This window comes from Streptopelia decaocto (assembly GCF_964273445.1).
Source record: "Streptopelia decaocto genome assembly, chromosome: 11".
NCBI lineage: Eukaryota > Metazoa > Chordata > Aves > Columbiformes > Columbidae > Streptopelia > Streptopelia decaocto.
This window is the reverse complement of record NC_138666.1, coordinates 16671218-16692705: the sequence shown is the minus strand read 5'-3', so window position 1 is coordinate 16692705 and position 21488 is coordinate 16671218. Positions and strand designations below refer to the sequence as shown.

At 42.7% G+C, this 21488-nt stretch overlaps 1 protein-coding gene across 2 annotated transcripts; it reads left to right on the top strand.

Annotated features, from left to right (window-relative positions):
* Positions 1 to 96: 96 nt before the first annotated feature.
* On the top strand, positions 97 to 21282 carry LOC309444799 (fatty acyl-CoA hydrolase precursor, medium chain-like). Of its 2 annotated transcripts, none has more exons than XM_082062924.1 (13): positions 97 to 192; positions 911 to 1115; positions 1953 to 2094; positions 2279 to 2412; positions 2746 to 2899; positions 7425 to 7526; positions 18316 to 18420; positions 19099 to 19239; positions 19321 to 19407; positions 19573 to 19720; positions 19883 to 20014; positions 20329 to 20401; positions 20552 to 21282. In XM_082062924.1, the coding sequence occupies exons 1-13, from the start codon at positions 120 to 122 to the stop codon at positions 20724 to 20726; spliced, it is 1671 nt and encodes a 556-aa protein (XP_081919050.1). In that variant the 5' UTR covers positions 97 to 119; the 3' UTR covers positions 20727 to 21282. The 2 variants fall into 2 exon arrangements, with proteins under 2 accessions (XP_081919050.1, XP_081919049.1); XM_082062923.1 differs by lacking the exons at positions 18316 to 18420; positions 19099 to 19239; positions 19321 to 19407; ... (2 more) ...; positions 20329 to 20401; positions 20552 to 21282 and adding exons at positions 8149 to 8253; positions 8932 to 9072; positions 9154 to 9240; ... (2 more) ...; positions 10161 to 10233; positions 10384 to 11102.
* Positions 21283 to 21488: the final 206 nt, after the last annotated feature.

Sequence of the window (21488 nt, the reverse complement as noted above, 5' to 3'; positions counted from 1 at the left end):
GTTTGTCTCACAGCTCGAGTATTGCTTTTGCTAACCAGCGGTTGCCTTGCGTAACACATACATGTAACAGGGTATATAAGGCAACAGGCTGCGGGGGTAAATATGTGACTGGCTTGAAAATGGCGACTGGAAAGGACGCGTTGCTGCTGTCGCTGATTCTGACTGTCGGGGTCACGGCGCTTGTAGCTACCGGTGAGCTTGGGAAGGGATTTTACCTATTGCCTTCTGTAAGGAAATAGAGCCCTTGGCAGCTTGTTCACCTATGGGAACCCCAGCTGTATCGGAGGAGCTGGGCAAACGACCTTGCTGCGTAGAAATTATGTCTGAAGAGCAAACATTCTCAATTTCTTTTTGTGATCTGCTTTCACTCATTTGTCTTAGTTGACTGATTTTGCAAATAGAGAAATCAGCTTCCTGTCCCATCATCTTGTCTGCTGGGCAGTGCAGACCACTGCACCACGTCTGTAATTTGATATAGAGAACTTTCACACTAATGTTTAACAAATGTTACCTAAATGCTAACAGTATTTGTATATGGCAGAGCATTTTTTGGAACGTTAGAAGGTTTTCCTTTTAGCTGTACATACAAAGTTCTGGAATGTATTTTGTGTGTTCACAGATCTTTTCTTATTGAGAGCACCCGATTGGACTTTTAACTGACAACATGGATCAAAAAGAGTTAAGATCTACATGCAATTACTAATGTGTGTGGATAGTAAGACAATTCATCTGATATACCTGAGGGAGTTTACACACAGAAACCAAGGAGAATGAAGGCTGAAATGATGTCAGCTATACTGATTAGAGTTTGTTGAAACAAAAGGTGTATATTTAAGTAGCTAAAGCTCTCAGAAATCTGGAATTACTTACAAATAGACCAATTACATGATTTTGTGCTCAGGTCCCCCAGGACACAATGCAGAGCAACCAGAAGTGGAGACCAAATACGGGAGAGTGCGAGGGTTCCGCTTCCAAGTGGACGCAGCCGAGAGGAGTGTGAATGTCTTCCTGGGGCTTCCTTTTGCGAAGCCGCCCGTTGGGCCACTGAGGTTTTCTGAACCCCAGCCACCTGAGCCATGGAAAGGAGTCAGAGATGCCACTTCCTACCCACCAATGTAAGACAACAACACAGCCAGGGATCTTTGTAAGACTCGTACATGGTATGCAAGTCCAGGACACTGATGTGTAGGGCAATCACAAACCACAAAGATACATTCCTTGCTGCCATCTCGTTGCCACCTGCGACGGTTACAATGAATGCATTTCTAAAGATATCTCTATAAGCTGCTTTTCTTATGAAAAGCTCTTATCTGATGGGCATTAGTGACAAACTAATGTGGACCAGCACTTTGCTAATGATGTTCATGTTTTGGAGCATTTGGTCATTGCTTAGCAATGTATAAGAACTGTGTAGCTTTGGAGCAGAAACAGAAAGAAACTGAGGAAATGTTGGAATAAAACATTCAAAGAAAAAAATGTGGAGCGAGTCACATGCTTCATAGGACACATAAGCACTGCAGAGCATTTCTAGTCTATGTTGTAAATATCTACTGCATTTGTGCTACTGCCCTTGTTTAGTGCATCAAGCCCAAGACCCACCATTACAATACAAAAAGCCATTGAGGATGCAAAATACTTAATTTGGATTTTCATTGAAGGAATTTATAGGCACAGGTAGTTGCAGGTATATTTCTGAAATGTTTTGAAACACAAAGTTGTATCTGCATGTCCCTGTGTGCTGCCATAGATTGTGACTCATTTTTACACATCTCCTTAATGTGAGCTCAAAGGAAGAAACTATCTTGAAGGTGAAAAATATTAAATGTTTTCTGTTGCAAACAATCTGGAAATGTACTAGAGATTGGTTTCTGGTTAGCACTTTACTGTGGTAGTACAAAAAAGCTACACTTCATAGTTTTGTGGTTTTAGTTACTTATTTCTCATTTATTCAGGTGTCTACAGGATAAAGAAAAAGGAAATTCTGTTTCGTACCTTGTTACTAATAGAAAAGAAAAAGTTCATCTCCAAGTGTCTGAAGATTGCTTATACCTAAACGTGTATACACCCGTTGCTACAGAAAAACAGGAGCTGCCTGTAAGCAAAACTATTATAAAACCTCTAGCACAATTATTTTACAGTAAATCTACAAGCTGTAATATCTGCAGACTTAAAGGTGCAGTTTGATGTTCAAGTTACATATGCTATTTTGGCTTCTATTTAATTTTTATCACTGGGAGCTCTTATCCGTGCTGGGTTGTCTCTGGTTTTGTCTTCCCAGGTCTTTGTGTGGATCCATGGAGGTGGATTCGTTGCAGGAGCAGGTTCATCCTATGATGGTTCAGCATTAGCGGCCTTTGACAATGTGGTGGTGGTAACAATTCAGTACAGATTAGGTATTGTTGGATATTTTAGGTAAGACATCTTATTTCCATTCTTTGCGATTTCCTCAATTACGTGTGCAGAGCCTCGGTGAAGAGACGTGCAGGACACTTGCTTATGCAAAGAGACTATACATTTCTTAGTTGCATGTGCAACAGTTGGGAACAATTTACAAGTCCCAAGTGAGCTTCATTTTGTTCTTGTTTGGTTGCTACTTTAAGCTCAATGCTTTCTGAGCCATTTATTCTTTTAGTTGTGTAGAGAAGGTCTGTGTAGAGAATGGCAGCTGATTTCTTATAGCACAGATTATACTTTTCTCTGCCTTTTTTCTTGCACTGAGCATTGAAACAAATCTCTTCTCTGCAGCACTGGTGATAAGCACGCGCCAGGTAACTGGGGGTATTTGGATCAAGTAGCAGCTCTTCAGTGGATTCAGGAAAATATCAGATATTTTGGAGGAGATCCAGGATCCGTCACTATTGTAGGAGAATCTGCAGGAGGAATCAGTGTTTCTGCTCTTGTGAGTTCACAGCGATAATTAATTTTAATTACTTAGGGCAAAAAAACCAAACCAGCTTTCATGGTAATTTTAGTACCTACATGAAATGTCAGAGAGAGAAAAGGGATGGTTTAATGGTAAATGACACATCATAGTCAGGAAGTCCTGAGTTGGAAGGGACCCACTAGGATCATTGAGTCCAACACCTCGGTCTGTAATAGAATGTGATATCAGTACAACCTCTGATTGATGAAAATGTTCTTATCATACCCAAATCTTGCCGTTCAGACCCAAAATGTTATTCACAGAATTGACTGGGTTTGAAAAGACCTCAGAGATCATCGAGTCCAACCCTTGGTCCAACTCTAGTCTGTTTACTAGATCATGGCACTAAGTGCCATGTCCAATCTCAGTTTAAAAACCTCCAGGGACGGCGAGTCCACCACCTCCCTGGGCAGCCATTCCAATGCCTGACCACTCTCTCTGCACAGAATTGCTTTCTAATATCCAGCCTAAATTTCCCCTGGCAGAGTTTAAGCCCATGTCCCCTTGTCCTATTGCTGACTGCCTGGGAGAAGAGCCCAATCCCCACCTGGCTATAACTTCTCTTCAGGTAGTTCTAGAGAGTGATGAGGTCACCTCTAAGCCTCCTCTTCTCTAGACTAAACAACCCCAGCTCCCTCAGCCTCTCCCCATAGGTCTTATGTTCAAGTCCCTTCACTAGTCGTGTTGCTCTTCTCTGGACCCGCTCCAGCACTTCAATGTCTTTCCTGACCTGAGGGGCCCAGAACTGAACACAACACTCCAGGTGTGGCCTCACCAATGCACAGTACAGGGGAAGGATCACTTCCCTTGTCCTGCTGACCACGCTATTTTTGATACAGGACAGGATACCATTGGTCTTCTTGGCCACCTGGGCACACTGTTGGCTCATGTTGAGCTTCCTGTCAATTAGTACCCCCAGGTCCCTTTCTGTCTGACTGCTCTCCAGCCACTCTGCGCCCAGCCTGTAGCGCTGCAGGGGGTTGTTGTGGCCAAAGTGCAGCACCCGGCACTTGGCCTTATTGAACTTCATCCCATTGGAATCAGCCCATTTTTCCAGTCTATCCAGATCCCTCTGCAGAGCCCTCCTGCCTTCCAGCAGGTCCACAGTCCCTCCCAACTTGGTGTCATCAGCAAATTTGCTGATGATGGTCTCAATCCCCTCATCTAAATCGTCAATAAAGATGTTAAACAGGACTGGACCCAACACTGACCCCTGGGGACACCACTAGTGACTGGCCGCCAGCTGGATGCAGCCCCATTCACCAGCACTCTCTGGGCCCGGCCCTCCAGCCAGTTCTTAACCCAGCGTAGAGTACACTTGTCCAAGCCACGGGCTACCAGCTTTTGCAGGAGTATATTATGGGAGACAGTGTCAAAGGCCTTGCTGAAGTCCAGATAGACCACATCCACGGCTTTCCCCTCATCCACCAGGTGAGTCACCTAATCATAAAAGGAGATCAGGTTGGTCAGATAGGACCTGCCCCTCCCTAACCCATGCTGGCTGGGTCTGATCCCTTGTCCATCCTGAAGGTGCTGTGTGATTCCATTCAGGATGATCTGCTCCATAACCCTGCCAGGCACCGAGGTCAGGCTGACAGGCCTGTAGTTGCCAGGGTCAGCTTTGCAGCCCTTTTTGTGGACTGGGGTAACATTGGCCAATTTCCAATCACATGGGACCTCCCCAGTGAGCCAGGACTGTTGGAAGATGATGGAGAGCGGCTTGGCAAGTTCTTCTGCTAGCTCCCTCATCACCCTAGGATGGATCCCATCTGGTCCCATAGACTTGTGAGGATCCAGATGGCTCAGTAAATCACCAACTATTTCCTCCTGGAATACAAGGGGCCTGTTTGGCTTCCTATCTCTGTCAACCACCTCCAGAGATGAGTTCTCCTGAGGGCCACCTGTCTTACTGGTAAAAACTGAGGCAAAGTAGGTATTAAGTACCTCAGCTTTCTCCTCATCTTTGTTAACTATATTTCCCTCAAAGTCCAACAGAGAATGGAGGTTTTCCTTGCCCCTCCTTTTGTTGTTAACGTATTTGAAGAAGGACTTTTTATTATCCCTGACAGAATTGGCCAAATTAACTTCAAATTGCACTTTTGTTTCCCTGATTTTTTTTCTGCATGACCTAGCTATTTTCATAAATTCTTCATAAGTAGCCAGCCCTTTTTTCCACAGTCGGTAAAGTCTCTTTTTATTTCATTCAGAATCTCCCTGTTTAGCCAAGCCGGTTGTCTTCCCCGACGGCGAGCCTTTCGGCACACTGGTATAGCCTGTTCCTGTGCACTCAAAACCTCCTGCTTGAAGCATGTCCAACCCTCCTGGGCCCCCTTGTTTTTAAGCATTGTTTCCCAGGGTATGCTCTGAACTAGACTTCTGAATAGGCAAAAATCTGCCCTCCGGAAGTCCAGCGTAGAGGTTTTGTTAATGGTTCTCCCTGCATCTCTGAGTATTGAAAATTCTATTATTTCATGGTCGCTATGCCCCAGGCGGCCTCCAACCACTACATCTCCCACCAGCCCTTCTCTGTTTGTAAACAGTAGGTCTAGCGGGGTCTTGCCCCTGGTAGGCTCATTTACCAGCTGATGAAGGAAATTGTCCTCTATACACTCTAGGAACTTCCTAGACTGCCTCTTCTGTGCAGTATTGAGCTCCCAGCAGATATCCGGCAGGTTAAAGTCACCCACAAGAACGAGGGCCGTCGATTTTGAGACATCTGCCAGCTGCTTGTAGAATAATTCATCTCCTTCATCGTCCTGGTTGGGCGGTCTATAACAGACACCCACGAGGATGTCAGCCTTGTTGAACTTCCCTCTGATTCTGGTCCACAGGCACTCAACCTTGTCACTGCTGACCTCAAGTTTAACAGAGTCAAGTGACTCTCTAACATACAAAGCCACCTCTCCTACCCTGCCTATCTTTTCTGAAGAGCTTGTAGCCACACATAGCAGCATTCCAGTCATGAGAGTCATCCCACCATGTTTCTGTGATGGCAATCATGTCATAGTTTTCCTGCTGCACGATGGCTTCCAGCTCCTCTTGTTTGTTGCCCATACTGCGTGCATTAGTGTACATGCACTTCAAGTGGGCTGCTGATTTCACTCTTAATTCGGGCTTTCCATCCTTAGGCTGATCTTTGGAGAGCCCAGTTTCAATCCCTTCCCCCTTCACACCTAGTTTAAAGCCCTCCTGATCAGCCCTGCCATCTTATGGGCTATAGTCCTCTTGCTCTCCCTAGAAGGATGAAGCCCATCTGATTTGAGGAGACTAGGTACCATGGAGTTTGCCCCATGGTCAAAAAACCCAAAATTTTGATGGTGACACCAGTCCTTAAGCCACCTGTTGATGAGATGGGCTTTTCTACTCCTCTCTTTATTTAGCTCCTCATCCATCCCAGATAGCACAGGAACTGAGGCAAATATCACTTGTGCTCCCGTCCCATGAACTGATTGACCCAGTGCTTTAAAGTCTATTTTAATTATCTTGGTACTTCTTCTGTTGATGTCCTCGCTGCCAGCTTGGACTACTAACAGGGGATAGTAGTCTGAGGGCTGAGTTAGCTCTGGAAGTCTTCTATTAACGTCCCTCACCCTGGCCCCAGGAAGGCAGCAGACCTCCCTGTGGGATGGGTCTGGGCGACATATAGGGCCCTCTGTTCCCCTCAGAAGGGAGTCACCGACTACTACCACTCTTCTTTTTTTTCTTCTTACAGCTGCAGTTGTAATCCTTTTTGTAGATGAGGTCCATCCAGGGGGCTCTCCAGGTGGATCTTCTTGGCTGTCCTCTGCCTGATTTTCAGGGACCAGGGCCTCATATCTATTTGTTAAGGGCACCAAGGGTGGTGATGGGGTTCAAGAGAGGGTTCTTTTACCTCTCCGATCAGGGACCTGTTTCCATTCCCCCCCATCAATTAGATCTGCTCTATCTGCCTTATCGCAGGAGGGACAAGGCTTTGCCATCTCCTGTTGCACACCCTTAGGAGTCAAAAGAGTTCGACCCCACCAGTCAATTTCTTCCTCACTCTCCCTAATGCTCCTTAGTCTCTCCACCTCTTCCTTAAGCTCTGCCACTAGGCACAGCAAGTCATTGACCTGGTCACATCGTACACAGGTGCCTCCCATACCATTCTCTGGTGCTAATGCCAGGCACAGACACTCTGCACAGTCGGAAGCCTAATCTACTAAATTAAATTCTGGTGTTTTGTTTGTTTGTTTGTTTTTCTGTAGGGCCAAATCCCCTCCAAAAATCTTTCTGATAAAAGTTCTTTAAGAGAACGTATTGCCTTTTTCCTGTTTGCTTTGACAGTCACTTGTGCTAAGTTACCACAGCTGAACCTGTTGTGCATTTTGTGACCTGGAATCAGAGCTGGGATCAGAGCTGCACAATAAGAGTGTTATGGCATTTGTTTTCAAAATGTTTTAAATGGCAATTCCTGAGAGTGAAATTCTAAGTCAGTGGTCAGAACAGAATGCTTGTCATGCTTGTTCTTGCTTTGTTATAGATCTTATCTCCCCTGGCAAAGGGTTTGTTCCATAAAGCCATTTCAGAGAGTGGTACTGCAAGCAGGCTTCCGTTCACTGACCATCCTGAAGAAGCAGCAAAAGTGGGTACTTCGTGGTAAATTTGATTATTTTTCCAGATAGTTTTGCACAGCTTAAACTGCGTATTCCAAAATGTACAAACACTTGTGGGTTTTTTTCTCCTGAAACTACAACCACTGTCGTTAAAGACAGTATTTCTGTGTGCAAATAATACATGTTTAATGATGCTTTGCTTTTCATATTTCCAAAACTTGTCAAATATCTGAAAGCAAAAAAATAAGGAAATGAAGAGAGAAGGCAGGGAAGGAGTGTGAAATGTAAAGCAATCCTAGAACATGTATTGTCAACCGGAAAAGTAGAGCTATGATTTTTGGCAGGAAAATGGCACCAGATTCTCAATACTCTTCTCCTTCCCTCTTTTTTGATGCCTGTTATGTGCCAGTAAACAAGACTTTATCCATTCTGTTTATATTTCAAATGAAGAGCTGACTTCCTTGGTTCCGCTCAGCCCCAGTGTGCAGGGTTCTGAGGGCTCCCTGCTCGCTGCCTCTGCAGCTGGAGCGTGTCTGGCTGCAATGGTCCTTGTGCAGAAGTTCAGACTCCCCCTGCTGCACTCTCAGGCTCGGTGGCACACGGAGCCTTCTATAGGAGCAGATGAAAAGTGAGTGTTTTTATTGATTTCAGAGAGTTGCTGCTGCCTCTGACTGTGAAAAACCCAGTTCAGCTGCCATCGTTGAATGCTTAAGGGAAAAAACAGAAGAAGAGATAGTAGAAATAGCACAAAAACTGGTAGGTGAAACTATACTTACTGCGTTTAAATGACTTTTCCAATTTAGTCCTAACAGAGCTTGCTATTTGCGTGTTGGCATAGTAGGGGAACTTGAAGTGAGTGAAAGATGTGACTTTCTTGACCTTTCCAGGCTTTGGCAGCATTGCAGCTGTGCTGTAACTCACCTGAGCAATGTCAACAGGTGACTCTCCTTTCATTCTGCGTGCACCTTGAGCTGCCTGTGTTTTGCTGTCTTGCTCTGCCAGGGGAAGGAGAAGAGTGTGTACATGTCACAGTTTCTGCTGGAGAACCTGACAATTAATTAATATACTAGATTATATTCTACTTAGGAGTTCCTATCACAGTGCTGGTTTCCATGTTCCTTTCCAGTTTCAACACAGAAGTTAGTTTTTCCACTACTGCTCCACACATCATAGTAGGATTGAACTCCCTAAGAAGAGATGTAAATTAAACATCATGACCCGTGGTTCACAAACATTAAAATATAATGCTGGTCCGCACAGAATCTTCTGCCTAGTGCAGAAAATCTGTCAGAGAAAGTGTAGTGATGGCTTGAATACATTGTTTCAAATATTTTCACTTGGCACTTTGTTTTGTTTTGCTGTGGAGCTGCACTGAAAATCTGAACATTTTTTCTAGAGCTGACATGTTTGTTGTTTGTTCCTTTTTTTCTCCAGCCTTCAATATATGTCTCTGCATCTGCTGATGGGGTATTTTTTCCAAAGCGTCCCATGCAATTACTATTTGAAAAACTGATCAATCCAGTCCCATATATAATAGGAGTAAATAACTGTGAATTTGGATGGGACATGCTTACGGTAAGAGACATGTAATGTCATTATTTATACATAATTTTAACATAAGGTTTTCTACTAAATATGATTCTCTGTATCATGTAGAGTATGAAAATTCCAGCTTCTGAAGATGGTCTGGATGAAGACGTTGCACGTCAACATTTGCAGGGCTTATTAGCAATGAATATTAAGGTAAGAGACCATTTTCAGAACAACCCAGTGCTGCTTTTTCACTTGTCTGGTTCTATGTTTGTATATTGTATATATAGGGTATATTTGTACAGGTGACACACTCAGTGCTGTTACTCTTGATAATATTCATCACCATTATAACAAGTATTTTTGTTGTTCATTTCAGGGTGTTACTTCTGAAGTTGTTGATCGAATATACAATGAATACATAGGGAATGCAGCAAACCGTATTCAGGTGCGAGATGGTTTTCTTGATGCAGTTACAGATGCTTTGTTTGTTTTTCCATCCATTGAAGTGGCCAGATACCATAGAGGTGAGTGTCTTAGAAGAAATGTAGAGTTCCACCCTGAGGTGTGATTATGGACACTGCTTGTGTTTTCCTTTTATCAATATAGCTTGTAATCAAAGTTTATCCTCTTTGACGGCAGGTAGTTTCAGCTCTCAAACTAACACTCTTCTGTCCATTTTCTACCAGATGCTGGCAACCCAGTCTACTTTTATGAGTTTCAGCATCGACCCAGTTCAGCGGCAGGGGTTGTACCAGAGTTTGTAAAAGCAGATCACGGAGCTGAGATTGCCTTTGTGTTTGGAAAGCCATTCTTAGCTGGTAATGTATCCATGCTTACTAAAGTGGTCCTTTTAAATCATCCTTATTATTAATTTTACTTACAGGAGTGACTTTTAGAATAGACTTTCTCTCTTAGAATCATTGAAATCAACATAAGCATTTTCTGCCTTTAGCAGTAGTTACTTTCCATGAAATCATCCATCTGCACTTCTCTCCTAGAGCTCTACTGGCTAAAACTCCCGTAGCTCAGAGGGACAAATAGAACCGATTACAGTCTGTTGGAATTGATAGAGCTGCTTCTTTTTTGATTATTTAGTTTTTAACGTTGCCATATTATGTCTCGCTTTGCAGGGAATGCTACAGAAGAAGAAAATAAGCTTAGCAGAAGTGTTATGAGATACTGGACTAACTTTGCTAGAAATGGGTGAGAATTGTAATGCTAATTACAGCTCAAGTTTTGTCTGTGCCGCCTGAACCATAGGGCAATACTTACATGCTGGTTCCTAAGAATGTGGCAGTCAGAGCACAAGTGACAGGTAAATGAAAAGCTAACTGTTCATCACATTATTTCCAGAAATCCCAATGGAGAAGGATTGGTCCATTGGCCTCAGTATGATCTGGATGAAGGATACCTGGAAATAGACCTCGTGCAAAAGGCATCAAAGAAACTGAGAGAGCGCAAAATGGAGTTTTGGACACAGCTCTTAAAAGAAATGGTGGATGAAAGGAGGGAACACAGTGATTTATAAGAGTGGGGGCGGGTAGAGTTTGCTTTTAAAACTCAAAGTAAAGTCAAACAAAATTAGTTTGTCAGGATGCAGATTTTAGTAACTCTTCTAAGTCCTTATTATGTAATCTGTTGTCATGATCACAGTGGAAGGAGAGAATCAGGGGATATTTGGAATGTTTGCAGGACTGAAAATCACTATTTAATGAAGCAAGGAGAGAAAACGCACAATCTTTCAGGCTCAAAAAGAGCATGATATCTCATCAGTGGATATCAAAACGGAATAATGCTCCTGTGAGAGGCGAGAGTGAGAGGGGAATTGGGAAATCTATTGAAATCTGTAAAAATGTTCTATACAGAAAATACGAGAAGTATCTGAAGATGTTATATGTTTATTCCCCTCTTCTTTCAGAAGCAAATGGTCAGGTGTTATTTTTACAGGGTCTTTCTACTTTTTTAAATCGGAAATAGCTTGTAGGGAGCAGAGCATCCACAAAAAACCTCTGTGAGATGAGCTTGACCTCTCTGCTTGTTTTCTTGTTTTGTCAGCTGTTATAAATAAATGTTGCTTTGACTTTTTAGAGCTTCCTTTAGTTTCACTTAACAGATACAGGCTAGTTCCAAGAGGTTAGATCACATCCAAGAAGCCAGAAATGTGCCCACTTTCTTTCTTCAACCCCCAGGGTTGAAGCTGAGCTCATGGCAGGAACCAGACACTGACTTAACTTCTGTACTAAGGAGGACAGCCTTGGTATCTGCAGCTTGAATGCACTGCAACAAGATGCTGAAAAGCAACAAAGCTGATGAGACAACTGGAAAGTTCCTCAGCAACCCTGATGATCATGTGCAATGAAGCTGGAAGAGCAGAGTTTACAACCACCCAACCAACCAGTGTGTGTTTACCACTGCAGAGTGAAGTTCTTCCTCAGACAGTTCAGTTGTGTGTTTGGATACAAAGCTGCTGAGCTGCTTCCCTGCTACTCAAGGAATTGGGGCTGAGCAGCTCTCAGAAGTTTCCGACGCTGCTGTGGCACCCAGGTAGACCTGTAATTCTGCAGCTGCCAGGGATGCTGCAGAGTTGCAGTCTCGGGTCACAGCTGGCGTGTTATCACAGGTTAAACCACAAAGCTGTTTGTGGTCCAGCAGCACCTGTAGCTGTAATGCAAGAGGAAATTCCCCCTCAGCCTCTCCCCATTTTCTGAGTCCTCCAGAACCCAGGCAGATCCATGACCCGCTGAGAGCACAGGCTGCCTGAGGAGATGGCAACAGTACAGTACAGGACATTCCAGTGTCATCATTACACGTTTCTGTTCCGCTACATCCCCAGAAGCTGATGCAGGTAAAGTCCCAGAGAGTAAACAGCTGCTCTGCAGGTGTGGGAGTCTCTCTCCCCTCTAATCTTCAACATTAAAAAACCCAAAGAAAACCACAAACCAGAGCATTAAACACCTTACCTGCGTGCTCAGAGGCATGTGTTCCTGGTGTTATGTGAACATCCAGCTTAAAAGGCATCCCAAAAGAAAAAGAGGATAAAGTCAGCAGTACATTGGAAGCTCAAGTACAAACTATTTGATATTTGGTGATAAAACTTAGACAGGAACAAAAAGAGGGCAAAAAGAGTATTCTTGCCAATGGCAGTTACTGCATAGAGCAGAATAAAGTCTAAACTCGCAGACTGTTGTGCATTCCCATCTGCTTAAGGCTCTGTGAGACAGGGCAGCAGCCTCCCCTCCTCCCGTGCTGCAGAGCACTGCAGGGCACTGCCCCGCCACCCCCCTGGCCCTGACACCACTGTCACGGAACCGCGACTGCATCCACATTCCAGCGCACGGCCCCCTCTGCGTCCAGAGCGTTCCCCTCACCCGCAAGAGCAATACCACTCCAGTCAGTTTTCACCACGAGTTAGGTAGCGCTTTTTTTTTTTTTAATTTTCATTACAGCAATTTGATTACTCACCTTAAACCTCTCGGGCAGAGATCTGATCAGTTTTACTTTTATGGAGAGGCCGATTAAGGTTGCCATGCTGCAGTGAGGAATGGTGGGAGTGAACTCCACCGCCACCGTGCTCTGCGCGTCATTCACCTGGGAAACCAAACACTCACGGACGAACCGCCCTGGATGTATCCTGGTGTCAGGATTGGTTTTTGATTGGTCCCTGACTTCTGCATTATTCACTGATTGAGGGTAAGCTGCCACATGTTCTCTCTTAAATGCCAGACAGGATTCAAGAATTCCACTTACCAGGTAAGTAACACTGTCCCCAGATTCCACAAGTTTGTCTATATAACTGGAGTAAGTGTTTCCACGTATAGGTCATGATTGTGCATCTCTACCAAGTGTCTACAGGCAAGGCTGTAGGGATCTCAAATCTCATTTGTTTATTTTGTTCTTTTAACTAAGATTGGCAGAGTTGGCAGAAACTGTTTTGCACTGGTAACATTTTCAGAGCGGCTGCTTCTTTGGGACTCTTGATGGGACATGGGCTGAGAGATTTTGCAGATCGTGTATTTGAAAGACAAGTAGTGAGTAGAACAAAAGACGATTGAAGAGAAATGTTTGGAAAATAGAATAGTAAATGAAGGGGAAAAATAAAGGTAAAGCAAATAGGAAAGGACAAAGTTTATTAAAATGAGTGAAGATCGGGATATAGAAAATAAATTGTTGATGGAGATAAAAAAAGTTTGTTGCAGCAAGCAGAGTGCCCAGCATTTGGTTTTGTGGCAAAGGACTCCTGTAGGCTGCAGGTCACAAGTGAGCTGAGGTGTGTGTGCCCATGGGATGGAAGCTGAGACACAAGCAGGGATTCTGATTGTTCTACCTCACGTGGAAAAAAACCCCAAACACAACAAACAAACACAAAACAAAAAAGAAACAAACAGAAAAACAACAAAAAAAGTCTCCTGGAGAACATCCATACATCTCTGCGTTGGTGTTGGCAACAGGGTAGTGCCGCAACCCACAGCTCTGTACAGAGGCAGGAGCCTCGGCCACCTGCCAACAGTTTGCTCCCTGAGCAGCCCAGGTTAACGCTGACTGGGGTTACCTGCAAGGGCTGTAAAGCACACCTGTGCAGGTACACTGAGGGAGGTTGGAGTAAAGGTCACAGCACAGTCCTAGTGCACAGGGCTACTAGCTGCATACTATGTGTGCTGAACTAATTTAAGGACTGTGGGTCTTTATGGCCCACTCAGGTGAAAACAAAGGTGCAAGCAGTAAATTAATCTGTGCTGTCTTTGACATCTGAGGATTCTCGTGATATATTATAAAATTGCGAAACAGCCTTTCTGGGGCAAGAGCTACTGAGCCTTGCCAAAATAAAAAGGCCCAAAGTTCACGTAGAACTAACACAAGCCCTTTATTCAGCTTTCTCTTCCCTCTTTTTCATGTCATGCAACATTGATAGATGTGAAGCCCATAAACCCTCCTGATTTTTCAGAGGCATTAAATGTACAGTTCCCACCCAAAGACTTTAATATTGTTCCCATGCTACAAAAGCTGAGGAATCATCTCGTTAGTGTTGAGAAACTCTCTGATTCTTTTGTTAGTTACCAAGCAAGCATCGGTTTGTCTCACAGCTCGAGTATTGCTTTTGCTAATCAGCAGTTGCCTTGCGTAACACGTACATGTAACAGGGTATATAAGGCAACAGGCTGCGGGGGTAAATATGTGACTGGCTTGAAAATGGCGACTGGAAAGGACGCGTTGCTGCTGTCGCTGATTCTGACTGTCGGGGTCACGGCGCTTGTAGCTACCGGTGAGCTTGGGAAGGGATTTTACCTATTGCCTTCTGTAAGGAAATAGAGCCCGTGGCAGCTTGTTCACCTATGGGAACCCCAGCTGTATCGGAGGAGCTGGGCAAACGACCTTGCTGCATAGAAATTATGTCTGAAGAGCAAACATTTCTCAATTTCTTTTTGTGATCTGCTTTCACTCATTTGTCTTATTTGACTGATTTTGCAAATAGAGAAATCAGCTTCCTGTCCCATCATCTTGTCTGCTGGGCAGTGCAGACCACTGCACCACGTCTGTAATTTGATATAGAGAACTTTCGCACTAATGTTTAACAAATGTTACCTAAATGCTAACAGTATTTGTATATGGCAGAGCATTTTTTGGAATGTTAGAAGGTTTTCCTTTTAGCTGTACATACAAAGTTCTGGAATGTATTTTGTGTGTTCACAGATCTTTTCTTATTGAGACCACCCAATTGGACTTTTAACTGACAACATGGATCAAAAAGAGTTAAGATCTACATGCAATTACTAATGTGTGTGGATAGTAAGACAATTCATCTGATATACCTGAGGGAGATTATACATGGAAACCAAGGAGAATGAAGGCTGAAATGATGTCAGCTATACTGATTAGAGTTTGTTGAAACAAAAGGTGTATATTTAAGCAGCTAAAGCTCTCAGAAATCTGGCAATTACTTACAAATAGACCAAATATATTGTGCTCAGGTCCCCCGGGACACAATGCAGAGCAACCAGAAGTGGAGACCAAATACGGGAGAGTCCGAGGGTTCCGCTTCCAAGTGGACGCAGCCGAGAGGAGTGTGAATGTCTTCCTGGGGCTTCCTTTTGCAAAGCCGCCCGTTGGGCCACTGAGGTTTTCTGAACCCCAGCCACCTGAGCCATGGAAAGGAGTCAGAGATGCCACTTCCTACCCACCAATGTAAGACAACAACACAGCCAGGGATCTTTGTAAGACTCGTACATGGTATGCAAGTCCAGGACACTGATGTGTAGGGCAATCACAAGCCACAAAGATACGTTCCTTGCTGCCATCTCGTTGCCACCTGCGACGGTTACAATGAATGCATTTCTAAAGATATCTCTATAAGCTGCTCTTCTTATGAAAGCTCTTATCTGATGGGCATTAGTGACAAACTAATGTGGACCAGCACTTTGCTAATGATGTTCATGTTTTGGAGCATTTGGTCATTGCTTAGCAATGTATAAGAACTGTGTAGCTTTGGAGCAGAAAGAGAAGGAAACTGAGGAAATGTTGGAATAAAACATTCAAAGAAAAAATGTGGAGCGAGTCACATGCTTCATAGGACACATAAGCACTGCAGAGCATTTCTAGTCTATGTTGTAAATATCTACTGCATTTGTGCTACTGCCCTTGTTTAGTGCATCAAGCCCAAGACCCACCATTGCAATACAAAAAGCTATTGAGGATGCAAAATACTTAATTTGGATTTTCATTGAAGGAATTTATAGCCACAGGTAGTTGCAGGTATATTTCTGAAATGTTTTGAAACACAAAGTTGTATCTGCATGTCCCTGTGTGCTGCCATAGATTGTGACTCATTTTTACACATCTCCTTAGTGTGAGCTCAAAGGAAGAAAGTATCTTGAAGGTGAAAAAATATTAAATGTTTTCTGTTGCAAACAATCTGGAAATGTACTGGAGATTGGTTTCTGGTTAGCACTTTACTGTGGTAGTACAAAAAAGCTACACTTCATAGTTTTGTGGTTTTAGTTACTTATTTCTCATTTATTCAGGTGTCTACAGGATAAAGAAAAAGGAAATTTTCTTTCGCACCTTGTTACTAATAGAAAAGAAAAAGTTCATCTCCAAGTGTCTGAAGATTGCTTATACCTAAACGTGTATACACCCATTGCTACAGAAAAACAGGAGCTGCCTGTAAGCAAAACTATTATAAAACCTCTAGCACAATTATTGTACAGTAAACCTACAAGCTGTACTATCTGCAGACTTACAGCTGCAGTTTGATGATCAAGTTACATATGCTATTTTGGCTTCTATTTAATTTTTATCACTGGGAGCTCTTATCCGTTCCGGGTTGTCTCTGGTTTTGCCTTCCCAGGTCTTTGTGTGGATCCATGGAGGTGCATTAGTTTGTGGAGCAGGTTCAACCTATGATGGTTCAGCATTAGCGGCCTTTGACAATGTGGTGGTGGTAACAATTCAGTACAGATTAGGTATTCTTGGATATTTTAGGTAAGACATCTTATTTCCGTTTTTTGCGATTTCCTCAATTACGTGTGCAGAGCCTCGGTGAAGAGACGTGCAGGACGCTTGCTTATGCAAAGAGACTATACATTTCTTAGTTGCATGTGCAACAGTTGGGAACAATTTACAAGTCCCAAGTGAGCTTCATTTTGTTCTTGTTTGGTTGCTACTTTAAGCTCAATGCTTTCTGAGTCATTTATTTTTTTAGTTGTGTAGAGAATGGCAGCTGATTTGTTATAGCACAGATTATATTTTTCTCTGCCTTTTTTCTTGCACTGAACATTGAAACAAATCTCTTCTCTGCAGCACTGGTGATAAGCACGCGCCAGGTAACTGGGGGTATTTGGATCAAGTAGCAGCTCTTCAGTGGATTCAGGAAAATATCAGATATTTTGGAGGAGATCCAGGATCCGTCACTATTGTAGGAGAATCTGCAGGAGGAATCAGTGTTTCTGCTCTTGTGAGTTCACAGCGATAATTATTTTTAATTACTTAGGGCAAAAAAAGCAAACCAGCTTTCATGTTCATTTTTAGTACCTACATGAAAAGTCAGAGAGAGAAAGGGGATGGTTTAATGGTAAATGACAAATCATAGTCAGGAAGTCCTGAGTTGGAAGGGACCCACGAGGATCATTGAGTCCAACACCTCAGTCTATAATAGAATGTGATATCAGTACAACCTCTGATTGATGAAAATGTTCTTATCATACCCAAATCTTGCCGTTCAGACCCAAAATGTTATTCCTCATCTACTAAATTAAATTCTGGTGTTTTGTTTGTTTGTTTGCTTTTCTGTAGGGCCAAATCCCCTCCAAAAATCTTTCTGATAAAAGTTCTTTAAGAGAACGTATTGCCTTTTTCCTGTTTGCTTTGACAGTCACTTGTGCTAAGTTACCACAGCTGAACCTGTTGTGCATTTTGTGACCTGGAATCAGAGCTGGGATCAGAGCTGCACAATAAGAGTGTTATGGCATTTGTTTTCAAAATGTTTTAAATGGCAATTCCTGAGAGTGAAATTCTAAGTCAGTGGTCAGAACAGAATGCTTGTCATGCTTGTTCTTGCTTTGTTATAGATCTTATCTCCCCTGGCAAAGGGTTTGTTCCATAAAGCCATTTCAGAGAGTGGTACTGCAAGCAGGTTTTTGTTCACTGACCATCCTGAAGAAGAAGCAAAAGTGGGTACTTCGTGGTAAATTTGATTATTTTTCCAGATAGTTTTGCACAGCTTAAACTGCGTATTCCAAAATGTAGAAACACTTGTGGGTTTTTTTCTCCTGAAACTACAACCACTGTCGTTAAAGACAGTATTTCTGTGTGCAAATAATACATGTTTAATGATGCTTTGCTTTTCATATTTCCAAAACTTGTCAAATGTCTGAAAGCAAAAAACTAAGGAAGTGAAGAGAGAAGGCAGGGAAGGAGTGTGAAATGTAAAGCAATCCTAGAACATGTATTGTCATCGGGAAAAGTAGAGCTATGATTTTTGGCAGGAAAATGGCACCAGATTCTCAATACTCTTCTCCTTCCCTCTTTTTTGATGCCTGTTATGTGCCAGTAAACAAGACTTTATCCATTCTGTTTATATTTCAAATGAAGAGCTGACTTCCTTGGTTCCGCTCAGCCCCAGTGTGCAGGGTTCTGAGGGCTCCCTGCTCGCTGCCTCTGCAGCTGGACCGTGTCTGGCTGCAATGGTCCTTGTGCAGAAGTTCAGACTCCCCCTGCTGCACTCTCAGGCTCGGTGGCACACGGAGCCTTCTATGGGAGCAGAGGAAAAGTGAGTGTTTTTATTGATTTCAGAGAGTTGCTGCTGCCTCTGACTGTGAAAAACCCAGTTCAGCTGCAATCGTTGAATGCTTAAGGGAAAAAACAGAAGAAGAGATAGTAGAAATAGCAGAAAAACTGGTAGGTGAAACGATACTTACTGCGTTTAAATGACTTTTCCAATTTTGTCCTAACAGAGCTTGCTATTTGCGTGTTGGCATAGTAGGGGAACTTGAAGTGAGTGAAAGATGTGACTTTCTTGACCTTTCCAGGCTTTGGCAGCATTGCAGCTGTGCTGTAACTCACCTGAGCAATGTCAACAGGTGACTCTCCTTTCATTCTGCGTGCACCTTGAGCTGCCTGTGTTTTGCTGTCTTGCTCTGCCAGGGGAAGGAGAAGAGTGTGTACATGTCACAGTTTCTGCTGGAGAACCTGACAATTAATTAATATACTAGATTATATTCTACTTAGGAGTTCCTATCACAGTGCTGGTTTCCATGTTCCTTTCCAGTTTCAACACAGAAGTTAGTTTTTCCACTACTGCTCCACACATCATAGTAGGATTGAACTCCCTAAGAAGAGATGTAAATTAAACATCATGACCCGTGGTTCACAAACATTAAAATATAATGCTGGTCCGCACAGAATCTTCTGCCTAGTGCAGAAAATCTGTCAGAGAAAGTGTAGTGATGGCTTGAATACATTGTTTCAAATATTTTCACTTGGCACTTTGTTTTGTTTTGCTGTGGAGCTGCACTGAAAATCTGAACATTTTTTCTAGAGCTGACATGTTTGTTGTTTGTTCCTTTTTTTCTCCAGCCTTCAATATATGTCTCTGCATCTGCTGATGGGGTATTTTTTCCAAAGCGTCCCATGCAATTACTATTTGAAAAATTGATCAATCCAGTCCCATATATAATAGGAGTAAATAACTGTGAATTTGGATGGGTGATCCCTACGGTAAGAGACATGTAATGTCATTATTTATACATAATTTTAACATAAGGTTTTCTACTAAATATGATTCTCTGTATCATGTAGAGTATGAAAATTCCAGCTTCTGAAGATGGTCTGGATGAAGATGTTGCACGTCAACATTTACAGGGCTTATTAGCAATGACTATTAAGGTAAGAGACATTTTCAGAACAACCCAGTGCTGCTTTTTCACTTGTCTGGTTCTATGTTTGTATATTGTATATATAGGGTATATTTGTACAGGTGACACACTCAGTGCTGTTACTCTTGATAATATTCATCACCGTTATAACAAGTATTTTTGTTGCTCATTTCAGGGTGTTACTTCTGAAGTTGTTGATCGAGTATGCAATGAATACATAGGGAATGCAGCAAACCGTATTCAGGTGCGAGATGGTTTTTTTGATGCAGTTGCAGATGCTTGGTTTGTTTTTCCATCCATTGAAGTGGCCAGATACCATAGAGGTGAGTCTCGTAGAAGAAATGTAGAGTTCCACCCTGAGCTGTGATTATGGACACTGCTTGTGTTTTCCTGTTATCAAAATAGCTTGTAATCAAAGTTTATCCTCTTTGACGGCAGGTAGTTTCAGCTCTCAAACTAACACTCTTCTGTACATTGTCTACCAGATGCTGGCAACCCAGTCTACTTTTATGAGTTTCAGCATCGACCCAGTTCAGCAACAGGGGTCGTACCAGAGTTTGTAAAAGCAGATCACGGAGCTGAGATTGCCTTTGTGTTTGGAAAGCCATTCTTAGCTGGTAATGTATCCATGCTTACTAAAGTGGTCCTTTTAAAACATCCTTATTAGTCATTTTACTTACAGGGCGGGGGGGGCAGGCCTAGAATAGACTTTCTTAGAATCATTGAAATCAACATAAGCATTTTCTGTCTTTAGCAGTAGTTACTTTCCATGGAATCATCCATCTGCACTTCTCTCCAAGAGCTCTACTGGCTAAAACTCCCGTAGCTCAGAGGGAAAAATACAACCGAATACAGTCTATTGGAATTCATAGAGTTGTTGTTTTTTGATTATTTAGTTTTTAACGTTGCCATATTATGTCTCACTTTGCAGGGAATGCTACAGAAGAAGAAAATAAGCTTAGCAGAAGTGTTATGAGATACTGGACTAACTTTGCTAGAAATGGGTGAGAACTGTAATGCTAATTACAGCTCAAGTTTTGTCTGTGCCGCCTGAACCATAGGGCAATACTTACATGCTGGTTTCTAAGACTTTGGCAGTCAGAGCACAAGTGACAGGTAAATGAAAAGCTAACTGTTCATCACATTATTTCCAGAAATCCCAACGGAGAAGGATTGGTCCATTGGCCTCAGTACGATCTGGATGAAGGATACCTGGAAATAGATCTCGTGCAAAAGGCATCAAAGAAACTGAGAGAACGCAAAATGGAGTTTTGGACACAGCTCTTAAAAGAAATGGTGGATGAAAGGAGGGAACACAGTGAATTATAAGAGTGGGGGCGGGTAGAGTTTGCTTTTAAGACTCAGAGTAAAGTCAAACAAAATTAGTTTGTCAGGATGCAGATTTTAGTAACTCTTCTAAGTCCTCATTATCTAATTTGTTGTCATGATCACAGTGGAAGGAGAGAATCAAGGGAAATTTGGAATGTTTGCAGGACTGAAAATCACTATTTAATGAAGCAAGGAGAGAAAACGCACAATCTTTCAGGCTCATAAAGAGGATGATATCTCATCAGTGGATATCAAAACGGAATAATGCTCCTGTGAGAGGCGGGAGTGAGAGGGGAATTGGGAAATCTATTGAAATCTGTAAAAATGTTCTATACAGAAAATACGAGAAGTATCTGAAGATGTTATATGTTTATTCCCCTCTTCTTTCAGAAGCAAATGGTCAGGTGTTATTTTTACAGGGTCTTTCTACTTTTTGAAATCGGAAATAGCTTGTAGGGAGCAGAGCATCCACCAAAAAACCTCTGTGAGATGAGCTTGACATCTCTACTTGTTTTCTTTTTTGTCAACTGTTATAAATAAATGTTGCTTTTGATTTTTTGGAGCTTTCTTTCCCTTAACTGATACAGGCTAATTCCAAGAGGTTAGATCACATCCAAGAAGCCAGAAATGTGCCCAGGTTCTTTCTTCAACCCAAAGGGTTGAATCTGAGCTCATGGCAAGAACCAGAGTCTGGCTTAACTTCTGTACTAAGGAGGACAGCCTTGGTATCTGCAGCTTGAATGCACTGCAACAAGATGCTGA